Here is a 13,914-nt window from a genome sequence, read left to right on the forward strand (position 1 = left end):
AAACAGCGCTCATACTCCACAGACCTCATTAGCGTGGGTCACGTCCTCACCATGGCAACACAGTCACGCTGCAGGAAGTCACCTATATGAAACCGTAGAGCCGCTCGGCACGCCGCTGAGACGAGCACAATGAGCTACAAATGACCGGAGAGAGAATCTGACAGAAACACACTTTCTTAATAATGATAACCTCAGGGTGAAGTTTAGCTGCCAGAGAAAATTAAACTTCCTTTTCTGAGCAAACAGCAGGATGATCAACAGAGAGAGCGGCTCCAAAGGCGTCCCAGCTCATCTCAGACACGTTAATAGAGTTCAGCAAACTCTATTAAACAGCAATCGCCCCTTTCATAATGATATGCTCACTCTGTCTTGATTTCATACAAAAAAAGCAATTCCCCTCTGTACACATACAGCGAGTTCCCAAATAATATGTCACATGGATCAGACAATGTTAATTAATGAGGAATCAAAAAACCTTATTTATTTCAGCCTACCCCAAACCAACTATGATAAGGCTATATAGGGGAGGGAGAAAGGTATTAAAGTTAAAATTCTTTTTTAGTTTTTAGTTATCAGTTTAACTTACATGTACATTTTATTCGGTGTGTCTATATGTTAAACAATACAATCTAACTGTCACATGTCATGCTTTACACGCATTTAGAAATTATGGCAAAACTGCTGTGACTGTTCTGCCAAAAAATCCTGACTGAATTGAACTGCATTGAAATTTAAATCATAGTTCACAGTGAACAGAATCATTGGCAGGCAGACTCCTCTGGCAACAGAGCAGAGAGACTCAGGGGAGGCTCTTCGGTACAGCGATTCTGGCTGCAGGGCTCTTCCACGCTGTCTGATATTTGGTACAAAAAATAATTCCCTGCTCTCATAGTCCAATGCTTTTGAAAGGCAACAATGTTCATGAACTTTCTCAGCTTCAAAAATGTATCTGGCAGGCTGGGTTAATGGCAGTCAAGAGAATCCCAGCTGTACAATGGCGGCCATCACACTCTCTCTCAGTGGAGTCACACTGTGCTGGAGGAGCTCTGTGCAGATCACATTCTCTCTCTCAGTGGAGTCACACTGTGCTGGAGGAGCTCTGTGCAGATCACATTCTCTCTCTCAGTGGAGTCACACTGTGCTGGAGGAGCTCTGTGCAGATCACATTCTCTCTCTCAGTGGAGTCACTGTGCTGGAGGTGCCCTGTGCAGATCACATTCTCTCTCTCAGTGGAGTCACACTGTGCTGGAGGAGCTCTGTGCAGATCACATTCTCTCTCTCAGTGGAGTCACACTGTGCTGGAGGAGCTCTGTGCAGATCACATTCTCTCTCTCAGTGGAGTCACACTGAGCTGGAGGAGCTCTGTGCAGATCACATTCTCTCTCTCAGTGGAGTCACACTGTGCTGGAGGAGCTCTGTGCAGATCACATTCTCTCTCTCAGTGGAGTCACACTGTGCTGGAGGAGCTCTGTGCAGATCACACTCTCTCTCAGTGGAGTCACACTGTGCTGGAGGAGCTCTGTGCAGATCACACTCTCTCTCAGTGGAGTCACACTGTGCTGGAGGAGCTCTGTGCAGATCACACTCTCTCTCTCAGTGGAGTCACACTGTGCTGGAGGAGCTCTGTGCAGATCACATTCTCTCTCTCAGTGGAGTCACACTGTGCTGGAGGAGCTCTGTGCAGATCACACTCTCTCTCTCAGTGGAGTCACACTGTGCTGGAGGAGCTGGGTGTGGGGTGGGGGGGTGGCAGGCTGGACAGAACACACATTTTAAGCGTGTGGAGATATCCAGGGCTAATGACTCTATTTCACCCCCCCAAACCCCCCCAAGACCCCCCCCCCATGGAGGAAAGAACAACCTTCCAGTAAATGGTTCAGTCAATCACTTCCCAGTCTGAAGAGAAAAGTTCTTAAATTCATGTTATTACATTAAGCCCTTTGTGCCCATCTACACTCAATACTAAAATAATATGGCACTTGATCTCTTTATCGTCCCTGAAGACAAGCATTGGAAGAGCAGCACATCCTTTACTGGGTTTATGAACACAGGAAACTGGCTCTGGAAATTACAACATAGAGAGAGACCTCAGCTTCACATGCTTCAGCATTATAAAAGACGGCAGCACAGGCTGCATCTGTGCCAACAGCATACACACAAACGCCAAGAGGAGCAACGCAATGCACATCAACTATATTCTGAGAACAACAGCAAGGGCAAAAGATGTCTGCTCTTGGATGAAAGCAGCATAAAATCAAGGCAAGCACCACAGTTTCAGAGGAGAACGACATCCCAGGCGTGGCAATGTAAAGCTGCAGTATTTCCTCTACAAAAGCAAGCCATAAGAAAGAATGTGATCAAGGTCAAAAGGAGTAACTAATGGTAGCATTAAAAGGTGAGATTATTATTAATGGGTTATTAATGGGTTAATAGATGGATAAACATCTCCTCTGCGCCAGATGGAAAATCAGCAGTAAAGAGAGAAATCAGTAGTAAACTGCAGAGTAAAGTACAGAGACAGAGTCAGACAGCAAAACAAACCCCTGCCACAAAACACCATGAAAACATCAGCAGATGGACAAGTGCCTATAAACATAAAATATCTTCAGTATTAAAATCTTACTGAATTGCTCGGTCTAAAAACTGAGAAGCAACAAAATCCCTTAAACTGCATCCGTATATCCATTCTGCAGCAGACACACGTCTCACTCCTGATTAGGATGCTGGACACCCATTATGACATTTCATTCCAGCTTGACATGGTGAAACCACAATTAAGTTGTTTACAAAAGAAGTAAATGAAAGCAATAAACACAGGAATCTCTGTACTGCCTTAAACGCACTCCAGAGCACAGCAGTGAAAAGTGTCTGGCTGTGAGAGAGCACTCAGGCCTGCAGCACTGAAGGCCTTTCCCTGCTCCCCGCGGGGGGGGGGGGGGGGGGGGGCTGGTGCTGATGTGGCCCGGGGTCAGGTCCCTCACATCCGCTGGTGGAGCAGCGGCACCAGAGGACCCCCCTGCAGCCGAAGCGTCTGCTCACTTCAGCGCATGTCTGTCTGCGCATACAGGGCAGGGAGAAGACTGCTCTCTCTGGGTCTGACAGGGCAGAGAGAAGACTGCTCTCTCTGGGTCTGACAGGACAGGAAGAAGACTGCTCTCTCTGGGTCAGACAGGACAGGGAGAAGACTGCTCTCTCTCTCTGGGTCTGACAGGACAGGAAGAAGACTGCTCTCTCTCTCTGGGTCTGACAGGACAGGGAGAAGACTGCTCTCTCTCTCTGGGTCAGACAGGACAGGGAGAAGACTGCTCTCTCTCTCTGGGTCAGACAGGACAGGAAGAAGACTGCTCTCTCTCTCTGGGTCTGACAGGACAGGGAGAAGACTGCTCTCTCTCTCTGGGTCAGACAGGACAGGGAGAAGACTGCTCTCTCTTGGTCTGACAGGGCAGGGAGAAGACTGCTCTCTCTCTCTGGGTCTGACAGGACAGGGAGAAGACTGCTCTCTCTCTCTGGGTCTGACAGGACAGGGAGAAGACTGCTCTCTCTGGGTCTGACAGGGCAGGGAGAAGACTGCTCTCTCTCTCCGGGTCTGACAGGACAGGGAGAAGACTGCTCTCTCTGGGTCAGACAGGGCAGAGAGAAGACTGCTCTCTCTGGGTCTGACAGGGCAGGGAGAAGACTGCTCTCTCTCTCCGGGTCTGACAGGACAGGGAGAAGACTGCTCTCTCTGGGTCAGACAGGACAGGGAGAAGACTGCTCTCTCTCTCTGGGTCTGACAGGGCAGAGAGAAGACTGCTCTCTCTCTCTGGGTCTGACAGGGCAGAGAGAAGACTGCTCTCTCTGGGTCTGACAGGACAGGAAGAAGACTGCTCTCTCTCTCTGGGTCTGACAGGGCAGAGAGAAGACTGCTCTCTCTCTCTGGGTCTGACAGGGCAGAGAGAAGACTGCTCTCTCTCTCTGGGTCTGACAGGGCAGAGAGAAGACTGCTCTCTCTGGGTCTGACAGGACAGGAAGAAGACTGCTCTCTCTCTCTGGGTCTGACAGGGCAGAGAGAAGACTGCTCTCTCTCTCTCTCTGAGTCAGACAGGACAGGGAGAAGACTGCTCTCTCTCTCTCTCTGGGTCTGACAGGACAGGGAGAAGACTGCTCTCTCTCTCTCTCTCTGGGTCTGACAGGACAGGGAGAAGACTGCTCTCTCTGGGTCTGACAGGACAGGGAGAAGACTGCTCTCTCTCTCTCTGGGTCAGACATGACAGGGAGAAGACTGCTCTCTCTGGGTCTGACAGGACAGGGAGAAGACTGCTCTCTCTCTCTGGGTCTGACAGGGCAGAGAGAAGACTGCTCTCTCTGGGTCTGACAGGACAGGAAGAAGACTGCTCTCTCTCTCTGGGTCTGACAGGGCAGAGAGAAGACTGCTCTCTCTCTCTGGGTCTGACAGGGCAGAGAGAAGACTGCTCTCTCTCTCTGGGTCTGACAGGGCAGAGAGAAGACTGCTCTCTCTGGGTCTGACAGGACAGGAAGAAGACTGCTCTCTCTCTCTGGGTCTGACAGGGCAGAGAGAAGACTGCTCTCTCTCTCTCTCTGAGTCAGACAGGACAGGGAGAAGACTGCTCTCTCTCTCTCTCTGGGTCTGACAGGACAGGGAGAAGACTGCTCTCTCTGGGTCTGACAGGACAGGGAGAAGACTGCTCTCTCTCTCTCTCTCTGGGTCTGACAGGACAGGGAGAAGACTGCTCTCTCTGGGTCTGACAGGACAGGGAGAAGACTGCTCTCTCTCTCTCTGGGTCAGACATGACAGGGAGAAGACTGCTCTCTCTGGGTCTGACAGGACAGGGAGAAGACTGCTCTCTCTCTCTCTCTCTGGGTCTGACAGGACAGGGAGAAGACTGCTCTCTCTGGGTCTGACAGGACAGGGAGAAGACTGCTCTCTCTCTCTCTGGGTCAGACATGACAGGGAGAAGACTGCTCTCTCTCTCTGGGTCTGACAGGACAGGAAGAAGACTGCTCTCTCTCTCTGGGTCTGACAGGACAGGAAGAAGACTGCTCTCTCTCTCTGGGTCTGACAGGACAGGAAGAAGACTGCTCTCTCTCTCTGGGTCTGACAGGACAGGGAGAAGACTGCCTTCTCTCTCTGGGTCTGACAGGACAGGAAGAAGACTGCTCTCTCTCTCTGGGTCTGACAGGACAGGGAGAAGACTGCTCTCTCTCTCTGGGTCTGACAGGACAGGGAGAAGTCTGCTCTCTCTCTCTGGGTCTGACAGGACAGGGAGAAGTCTGCTCTCTCTCTCTGGGTCAGACAGGACAGGGAGAAGACTGCTCTCTCTGGGTCTGACAGGACAGGGAGAAGACTGCTCTCTCTCTCTGGGTCAGACAGGACAGGGAGAAGACTGCTCTCTCTGGGTCTGACAGGACAGGGAGAAGACTGCTCTCTCTCTCCGGGTCTGACAGGACAGGGAGAAGACTGCTCTCTCTGGGTCAGACAGGACAGGAAGAAGACTGCTCTCTCTGGGTCTGACAGGACAGGAAGAAGACTGCTCTCTCTGGGTCAGACAGGACAGGGAGAAGACTGCTCTCTCTCTCTGGGTCTGACAGGGCAGGGAGAAGACTGCTCTCTCTGGGTCTGACAGGACAGGGAGAAGACTGCTCTCTCTCTCTCTGAGTCAGACAGGACAGGGAGAAGACTGCTCTCTCTGGGTCAGACAGGACAGGGAGAAGACTGTTCTCTCTGGGTCTGACAGGACAGGGAGAAGACTGCTCTCTCTGGGTCAGACAGGACAGGGAGAAGACTGCTCTCTCTCTCTGGGTCAGACAGGACAGGGAGAAGACTGCTCTCTCTCTCCAGGTCTGCCAGGACAGGGAGAAGTCTGCTCTCTCTCCAGGTCTGTCAGGACAGGGAGAAGACTGCTCTCTCTCCAGGTCTGCCAGTAGTCTCTAACTCTGTCTGTTTCGCTTGGCACTCGTACCTTTCTTGAGCTGGATGTTGAGCCTCCTGCCCACCTTCTTGGAGTAGGCCGTGGGAGGGGTGGAGCTTACAGCTCGGAGCGGGGAGGAGGCGTGGCCTGAGGGAGGCTTGCTGGCGGAGCCGCCGGTGTGAGGTAGAGAGGTGTAGGCGTCGCCCTGCTCCGCGGGGGAGTGCGGGTGGGGCCCAGGCCCAGACCGGGACATCCTCTGGGGGGTGTGGTCCAGGCCCCCAACCAGGCTGTTCCGGTCCCCGGGCTGGGAGTCCGGACTGAACCGGCCCGGCCCGTAGGCGTGGTTCTGCTCGCTCTGGGATAGCTGCTCGTACTGAGCCTTCCTCCCCGCCGGCACCACGTGGAACAGGATGGCCGGGGACCGCATGGCCTGCCGGAACATCTGCTGCGCTCTGCAGCGGGAGAGACCGATCCATCAATCAATCAATCAACCAACAAACCAATCAATCATTTAACCAAAAAACCAATCAATCAATTAGTCAATCAATCAATCAACCAACCAGCCAATCAATCAATCAATCAATCAATCCTATTAACCAATCAACCAGCCAATCAACCAACCAACATACCAATCAATCAATCAACCAGTCAGCCAACCAACCAACCAAGAAACTAATAAATGAACCAACCAAGCAATCAAAAAAGCAATCAACTAATTAATCAATTAGTCAATCAATCAATCAACCAATCAATCATTAAATAGAGAGGAATAATTTAATCATGCCTTTATGGAGCAGGAGACAGCGCATTTATACAGAATTGTTGCTGCGCTGACGTAAGTGCCAGTCCACCGAGTGGCCCGGCATTGTGCGGCCTAATTAATAGGTCAGTAAATTCAGCTGGCGGTTAATTGCACTGTGGTCGTAAATTTGCGGTTGTAAAACTGCTACATGCGTTTGGCCAGCATTGTAATAGGCTATTAGGGCCTGACAATGAAACAGGATAATGAAGTAGTGGGGAGAATAAGGTGAAACAGGATAATGAAGTAGTGGGGAGAATAAGGTGGAACAGGATAATGAAGTAGCGGGGAGAATAAGGTGGAACAGGATAATGAAGTAGCAGGGAGAATAAGGTGGAACAGGATAATGAAGTAGCGGGGAGAATAAGGTGAAACAGGATAATGAAGTAGCGGGGAGAATAAGGTGGAACAGGATAATGAAGTAGTGGGGAGAATAAGGTGAAACAGGATAATGAAGTAGAGGGGAGAATAAGGTGGAACAGGATAATGAAGTAGTGGGGAGAATAAGGTGGAACAGGATAATGAAGTAGTGGGGAGAATAAGGTGGAACAGGATAATGAAGTAGGGGGGAGAATAAGGTGGAACAGGATAATGAAGTAGTGGGGAGAATAAGGTGGAACAGGATAATGAAGTAGTGGGGAGAATAGGGTGAAACAGGATAATGAAGTAGTGGGGAGAATAGGGTGAAACAGGATAATGAAGCAGTGGGGAGAATAGGGTGAAACAGGATAATGAAGCAGTGGGGAGAATAAGGTGGAACAGGATAATGAAGCAGTGGGGAGAATAAGAGAGACAGTATTTTTCTAGGAGATGTGGGTTAAGCGTTAGGAGAACCCTCGTATGAAGGAGAGGAGCACCCGAAAGAATGTTTAAAAGGAGGTGGTCACAGTGTGTGTGTGCAATGTGTGCATGTGAGTGTGTGTGTGTGTGTGCATGCTTGCATGTATACGTGTGTGTGCGCGTGTGCATTCATGCACCTGACCAACCAGCTGACTCATGAAAGACCGCACTTAATTTTTGAGGCTGGCAACTTTTCAGATACAGTAATAAAAGTTGAAAAAGAAAAAAAAGAAATTGCTCCCACTTTTAAATTTCCCCTCAAGTTGGAAAATGCATGGAAATGCTTTGCTCAGACCTGACTTCAGTGGGAGTTGAAGTGCTTAGCATATAGATAGCTTGCCCTCGAACGACCCAGTCACCATGACTGGACAAAAGAGAGACTCTGAAAAGCAGTATGATCATGTTTTTATGAGAGAGCATCACTGAACCCACTCTTAAAGTGGTCCAAACTGTGGCCCAAACTGTGGCCCAAACTGTCGCTGATTTTAATGCCGTAGATATGGCTGCCATTTGGATGTTCACGTTATAATGCCTAGATTGGGAAGCCTGGATTAGTTCTAAAAATCAATTAAAGAAGTATGATTACATAACTATGCTTGTTAACCGTGCAGTGCTTTCTTTGTGTACACACACAATGTAAATCATTAAAATACTAATATATCCAAAGCTTCCGTTATCCTTTAAAATGTAGCATCTTTCAGAGTGTGTGTGTGTGTGTGTGTGTGTGTGTGTGTGTGTGTGCTTGATAAGGGGGACAGGAAGTCTAGGGCACCAGAGCAGAAAAAGCGGGGGGGGGGGGGATTTGAGCAGAGGAGGGGGGGTGGATTTGGGCAGATGGGGGGGGGGGGGGATTTGGGCAGAAGAGGCAGGGACTTGGGCAGATTGGGGGGGTGGATTTGGGCAGATTGGGGGGGTGGATTTGGGCAGAGGAGGGGGGCTTACTGTTCGAATCGGATGTTGCGCAGGTCCCCGTTGTTGATCCGGACGATGCAGTCGTTCTCCTGGAACAGGCCCTCCTGCTCGGCCTTGCCCCCCCTCTCCAGCCGTTTCACCAGCAGGCCCAGCGTCCTGCAACGTTCAACACCCGAGAGCTCCCATCATGCACCACTCCGACTGGTTACAGCCCCGCCATCACTACAGCCTCATCATCACTACAGCTCCCATCATGCACCACTCCACTGGTTACAGGAACGCCATCATTACGGCTCCCATCATCCTACACTCCGCTGGCTACAGCAATGCCATCATTACAGCTCCCATCATGCACCACTCCGCTGGTTACAGGAACGCCATCATTACGGCTCCCATCATCCTCCACTCTGCTGGCTACAGTAATGCCATCATTACAGCCCCACCTTCACTACAGCTCCCATCATGCACCACAACACAGACTACAGCTCCGCCATCATTACCGCTCCCAACATCCTCCACTCTGCTAGCTACAGTCCCGCCATCACTACAGCTCCCATCATGCTCCACTCCGCTAGCTACAGCCCCGCCATCACTACGCCCCACTCTTAATGCAGCTCCCATCATGCATCACTACGCTGGTTACAGCAACGCCATCATTACAGCCAAGCGCTACGACCCTCTCCCCCAGCACTCTCAGATGCGGTCCACGTCCTCGCATGCCATCGCCAGGGCAACCAAGAATGCCATGGCAACAGATGAAGAGAACAGAGGTACAGAGGTGCGTTTCTTCCCTGTTCCACACATTGCAATGCCCCTGGATTTCAACTGCCACACAACCTTAGAGCATCCAATTTACTGTAATGCAAAAAATATATATCTGCATTGTTAACTTTTAAATGTAAATTAAAAAAGGGGACTCATGCATCGAGTATTCTCAAAAGGGCAAACTGTTCACCTTCATACTGCTTAAATAATGTTAATATAACTATACAAAGAAATACATGTCCAAATAATGGAATGTGAGCCGCTCTGTCTCAGAGTGTTTCTGTTAAGCTGAGTGGAGAAGCACAGAGCAGGTCTCCCGAGCTACTGAGGCACTAAGTACACTTACAGTGCCACACTAAACAAAACAGCCACATAAACAAAAAACTTCTTTGGAAAGGATATTTTTGGAAAGGTATTAAATCCCTTTATTAAATTAGGGTGGAATGCCTCTCTGAGGCCAAACTGTCTGAAGACCTGCCTTTCACAGGATGCCCGCACAATAAACAAGGCATTCTTAAAGGGACAGTCCAACTTTTTGGGAACTTTTTGCTTTTTGGCCAACTTACCCATAATTTGCCGATAAGATTGATACCAGTTTCATCCCTGTGCATCCAGTATACAAATGTTACACAGTATCTACGGGCTGCATGCTAACTGTGCTTACCTCTGTGAGTGGACGCAGATGGAAGCAATGCTAGCGTTCCTATTTAGCACAGCTAATGATTCTTCCATCTGCAGCCATTCATAAAGCTGGCACAGTTAGCATGCAGCCCATAGATATTATGTAATATTTCGGTACTGGATGCACAGGGATTTGATTGGTATCAATTTTATCGACTAACAATGTGTTAGATGGCCAAAAAGCAAATTTCCTAAAAAGTTGGACAATTCCTTAAAATTCCTCATACTCACGGGATGAGAAAGGAAATATAGTGTTTTCCCCATCAAATCTGTTCTTTTCCTCAAACTAGTTCTTCAGGATTGTACAATGAGACAAGCTAACCTGCAGACATGTCCAACGATTCACAAACACTCAGCCGCCATTAAGCAGACAGAGTCTACCTGCCGACCTGTTCTAATCTATCAGAGTGGCTGCTCCACTGACAGGTCACATGAGCATTTACACTCTGCAGCCACACTATGAATAAACAACATGCCGCTAAGTTGACACGAACAAGCACAAAAGCAATTAGCACTCCCTCAGTGGTGAGCTGGATCACAGGAACTTTCACAGGCGCTAACCCACGGTGAGCGCCAGAACGCAAGATGAGAGGGAAAGGGTAGCTATGGTTACGGTGCCCATGGTTTCAGTAAACAGGGACACAAAGCAGAAGATGAGTGCTCGATTTAATGTGGGATCAAAGGCCTTGTAGAAAAAAAACTTTGTTTTCCATTGCTTTGATTACTATGAAATATTCCCTAGAATTTTTTCCTTCTGTACAGACAAATCAAAAAACGGTGTGTGTGTGAGTGCATGTGTGTGCGTGAGCGTGGTGTGTGTGTGTGAGTGCATGTGTGTGAGCGCATGAGTGTGGTGTGTGTTTGTGTGTGTGTGTGTGAGTGCGTGAGCGTGGTGTGTGTGTGAGTGCATGTGTGTGCGTGAGTGTGGTGTGCGTGTGTGAGTGCGCATGTGTGAGTGCATGTGTGTGCGTGAGTGTGGTGTGTGTGAGTGTGTGAGTGTGGTGTGTGTGTGTGTGTGTGTGTGTGTGTTAGTGCGTGTGTGAGTGCGTGTGCGTGAGTGTGGTGTGTGTGAGTGCATGTGTGTGAGTCTGTGAGCGTGGTGTGTGTATGTGAGTGCGTGTGTGTGTGTGTGCGTGAGTGTGGTGTGTGTGTGTGTGTGTGTGTGTGTGTGTGCGTGTGTGCGTGTGTGCGTGTGTGCATGTGTGCGTCAGTGTGGTGTGTGTGTGTGTGTGTGTGTGTGTGTTAGTGCATGTGTGAGTGCATGTGAGTGCGTGAGCGTGCTGTGTGTATGTGAGTGTGTGTGTGTGTGTGTGTGCGCGTGAGTGTGGTGTGTGTGCAGTATCTACAGGTGGCAGAATGGGTAGCTAGCTGCTAAAAGGAGGCCATCTGTTCCCATCTCCAGCATGTCATAATGATGATAATGGACCTCCTTAGGCCGAGACCTGGTTAGGCTGAGACCTTGTTAAACTGAGACCTCGTTAGGCTGAGACCTCGTTAGGCTGAGACCTTGTTAAGCTGAGACCTTGTTAAGCTGAGACCTCGTTAGGCTGAGACCTTGTTAAACTGAGACCTCGTTAGGCCGAGACCTCTTTAGGCTGAGACCTTGTTAAACTGAGACCTTGTTAAGCTGAGACCTCGTTAGGCTGAGACCTTGTTAAACTGAGACCTGGTTAAGCTGAGACCTCGTTAGGCCGAGACCTCTTTAGGCTGAGACCTTGTTAAGCTGAGACCTCGTTAGGCCGAGACCTTGTTAAGCTGAGACCTTGTTAAGCTGAGACCTCGTTAGGCCGAGACCTCTTAAACTGAGACCTCATTAAGCTGAGACCTTGTTAGGCCGACACTTTGTTAGGCTGAGAATTGTGCGCACACACACACACAGTGTAAAATTCCAGTCTTCAGAACCCAAGGAAGGACAACTCCCAGAGATAAAGCTAATGCAGAGCTAGCATTAACGCAGAGCTAGCGCTAATGTAGAGCTAGCGCTAATGCAGAGCTAGTGCCACAGCAGAGCTAGCGCTAATGCAGAGCCAGTGCTAATGCAAAGCTAGTGCTAATGCAAAGCTAGTGCTAACACAAAGCTAATGCTAACGCAGAGCTAGCACTAATATAGAGCTAGTGCTAATGCAGAGCTAGCGCTAATGCAGAGCTAGTGCTAATGCAAAGCTAGTGCTAACACAAAGCTAATGCTAATGCAGAGCTAGCGCTAATGCAGAGCTAGTGCTAATGCAAAGCTAATGCTAACATAGAGCTAGCACTAATATAGAGCTAGTGCTACTGCAGAGCTAGTGCAAATGCAGAGTTAGCATAAATGCAGAGCTAATGCTTACACAGAGCTAGTGCTAATGCAGATCTAATGCTATTGCAGACCTAGCACTAATGCAAAGCCAATGCTGATGCAGAGCTAATGCTAATGCAGAGCTAATGTTATCGTAGAGCCAGTGCTAATGCAAAGCCAATGCTGATGCAGAGCTAATGCTAATGCAGAGCTAATGTTATCGTAGAGCCAGTGCTAATGCAAAGCCAGTGCTGACGCAGAGCTAATGCTAATGCACAGCTAACACTAACGCAGAGCTAGTGCTAACAAGCCCACAGCCCAAAGGAGGTGGAGCCAGGGGGCGGAGCTTTACCTTCTGTCTCGCGCACTGAAAGGCACTACATGGATTCCCAGGGGGCCGCCACGATTGGACACCTCGACCAGCCGCACAATGTCACTGTGAAACAACAGTGCACAGCGGGGAGATGCAGCCAAACATGCAGGGGAACAAAAACATGAACACAGAAAATAATAAGACAAATAAAAACACAACAAGCGAAAAATGTAAAAATGAAAATAAGTGCCTACGAGCAGGGTTGAAATCAGGGGGAAAGCTACTAGCGTCCTGGTTTAGAAACGGTATCGATAACGAACAGCTGATTTTAAAAGAACAGGAAGTACAAAACTGAACAGGGACCCCAGCGACAGGGTGTGGCTGTTTTTACTTTATCAACCACTTTCGCTGGGCTATGACTCCTCATAGAAAAAACACTGCATGTAATTAATCAATTACAGAGGCCAGACCGCAATACAAATCTGAGTTTGGCCCTCAGGACAGAAGCAGCTGGCCCCCAAAGCCTGAACAATGGGGGACAAGATACTGTACAGTATGTGCAGAATATGCCAAAAAAAAAAAAACACCACAATCAAAGAAATGAAACTGATCCAAGCAGTAAGCCATCAACCACATGAGCAGGATCACAATGTGGATGAGAAGCACACGGCCATGATTCTGCCTTTTCAGGCCTTTTTTCAGACAGAGACAGTTACTGAGGTGAGCTGAGCTGAGCTGAGCTGGGCTGAGCTGGGCTGGGCTGAGCTGAGCTGGGCTGAGCTGAGCTGGGCTGAGCTGGGCTGCAGAAGAGCTGAGCTGAGCTGGAGAAGAGCTGGGCTGGGCTGGGCTGGGCTGGGCTGGGCTGAGCTGAGCTGAGCTGAGCTGAGCTGGGCTGGGCTGAGCTGGGCTGCAGAAGAGCTGAGCTGAACTGGGCTGAGCTGGGCTGAGCTGAGCTGGGCTGAGCTGAGCTGAGCTGAGCTGCAGAAGAGCTGAGCTGCAGAAGAGCTGAGCTGCAGAAAAGCTGGGCTGAGCTGAGCTGAACTGAGCTGGGCTGAGCTGAGCTGGGCTGGGCTGAGCTGGGCTGAGCTGAGCTGAAAAGAGCTGAGCTGAGCTGAGCTGCAGAAGAGCTGAGCTGAGCTGAGCTGAGCTGAGCTGAGCTGAGCTGAGCTGCAGAAGAGCTGAGCTGCAGAAGAGCTGAGCTGCAGAAAAGCTGGGCTGAGCTGAGCTGAACTGAGCTGGGCTGAGCTGAGCTGGGCTGGGCTGAGCTGGGCTGAGCTGAGCTGAGCTGAGCTGGGCTGGGCTGGGCTGAGCTGAGCTGAGCTGAGCTGGGCTGGGCTGGGCTGGGCTGGGCTGGGCTGGGCTGAGCTGGGCTGGGCTGGGCTGGGCTGGGCTGAGCTGAGCTGAGCTGAGCTGAGCTGAG

At 49.9% G+C, this 13,914-nt stretch overlaps 1 protein-coding gene across 2 annotated transcripts in view; it reads right to left on the reverse strand.

Annotated features, from left to right (window-relative positions):
• The window catches only part of LOC118234049 (partitioning defective 3 homolog), a 258,754-nt gene that overhangs the window by 115,648 nt on the left and 129,192 nt on the right, over positions 1-13,914 (reverse strand). For both annotated transcript variants that reach the window (XM_035430352.1, XM_035430351.1), the window contains exons 7-9: positions 12,534-12,617; positions 8,491-8,616; positions 5,961-6,361 (exon numbers count right to left, since the gene is read on the reverse strand). In XM_035430352.1, coding sequence (XP_035286243.1) covers positions 5,961-6,361; positions 8,491-8,616; positions 12,534-12,617 — 611 coding nt within the window. The remainder of the gene's footprint in view (positions 1-5,960; positions 6,362-8,490; positions 8,617-12,533; positions 12,618-13,914) is intronic.

Source organism: Anguilla anguilla, chromosome 8 (genome assembly GCF_013347855.1).
Source record: "Anguilla anguilla isolate fAngAng1 chromosome 8, fAngAng1.pri, whole genome shotgun sequence".
Taxonomy (NCBI): Eukaryota; Metazoa; Chordata; class Actinopteri; order Anguilliformes; family Anguillidae; genus Anguilla; species Anguilla anguilla.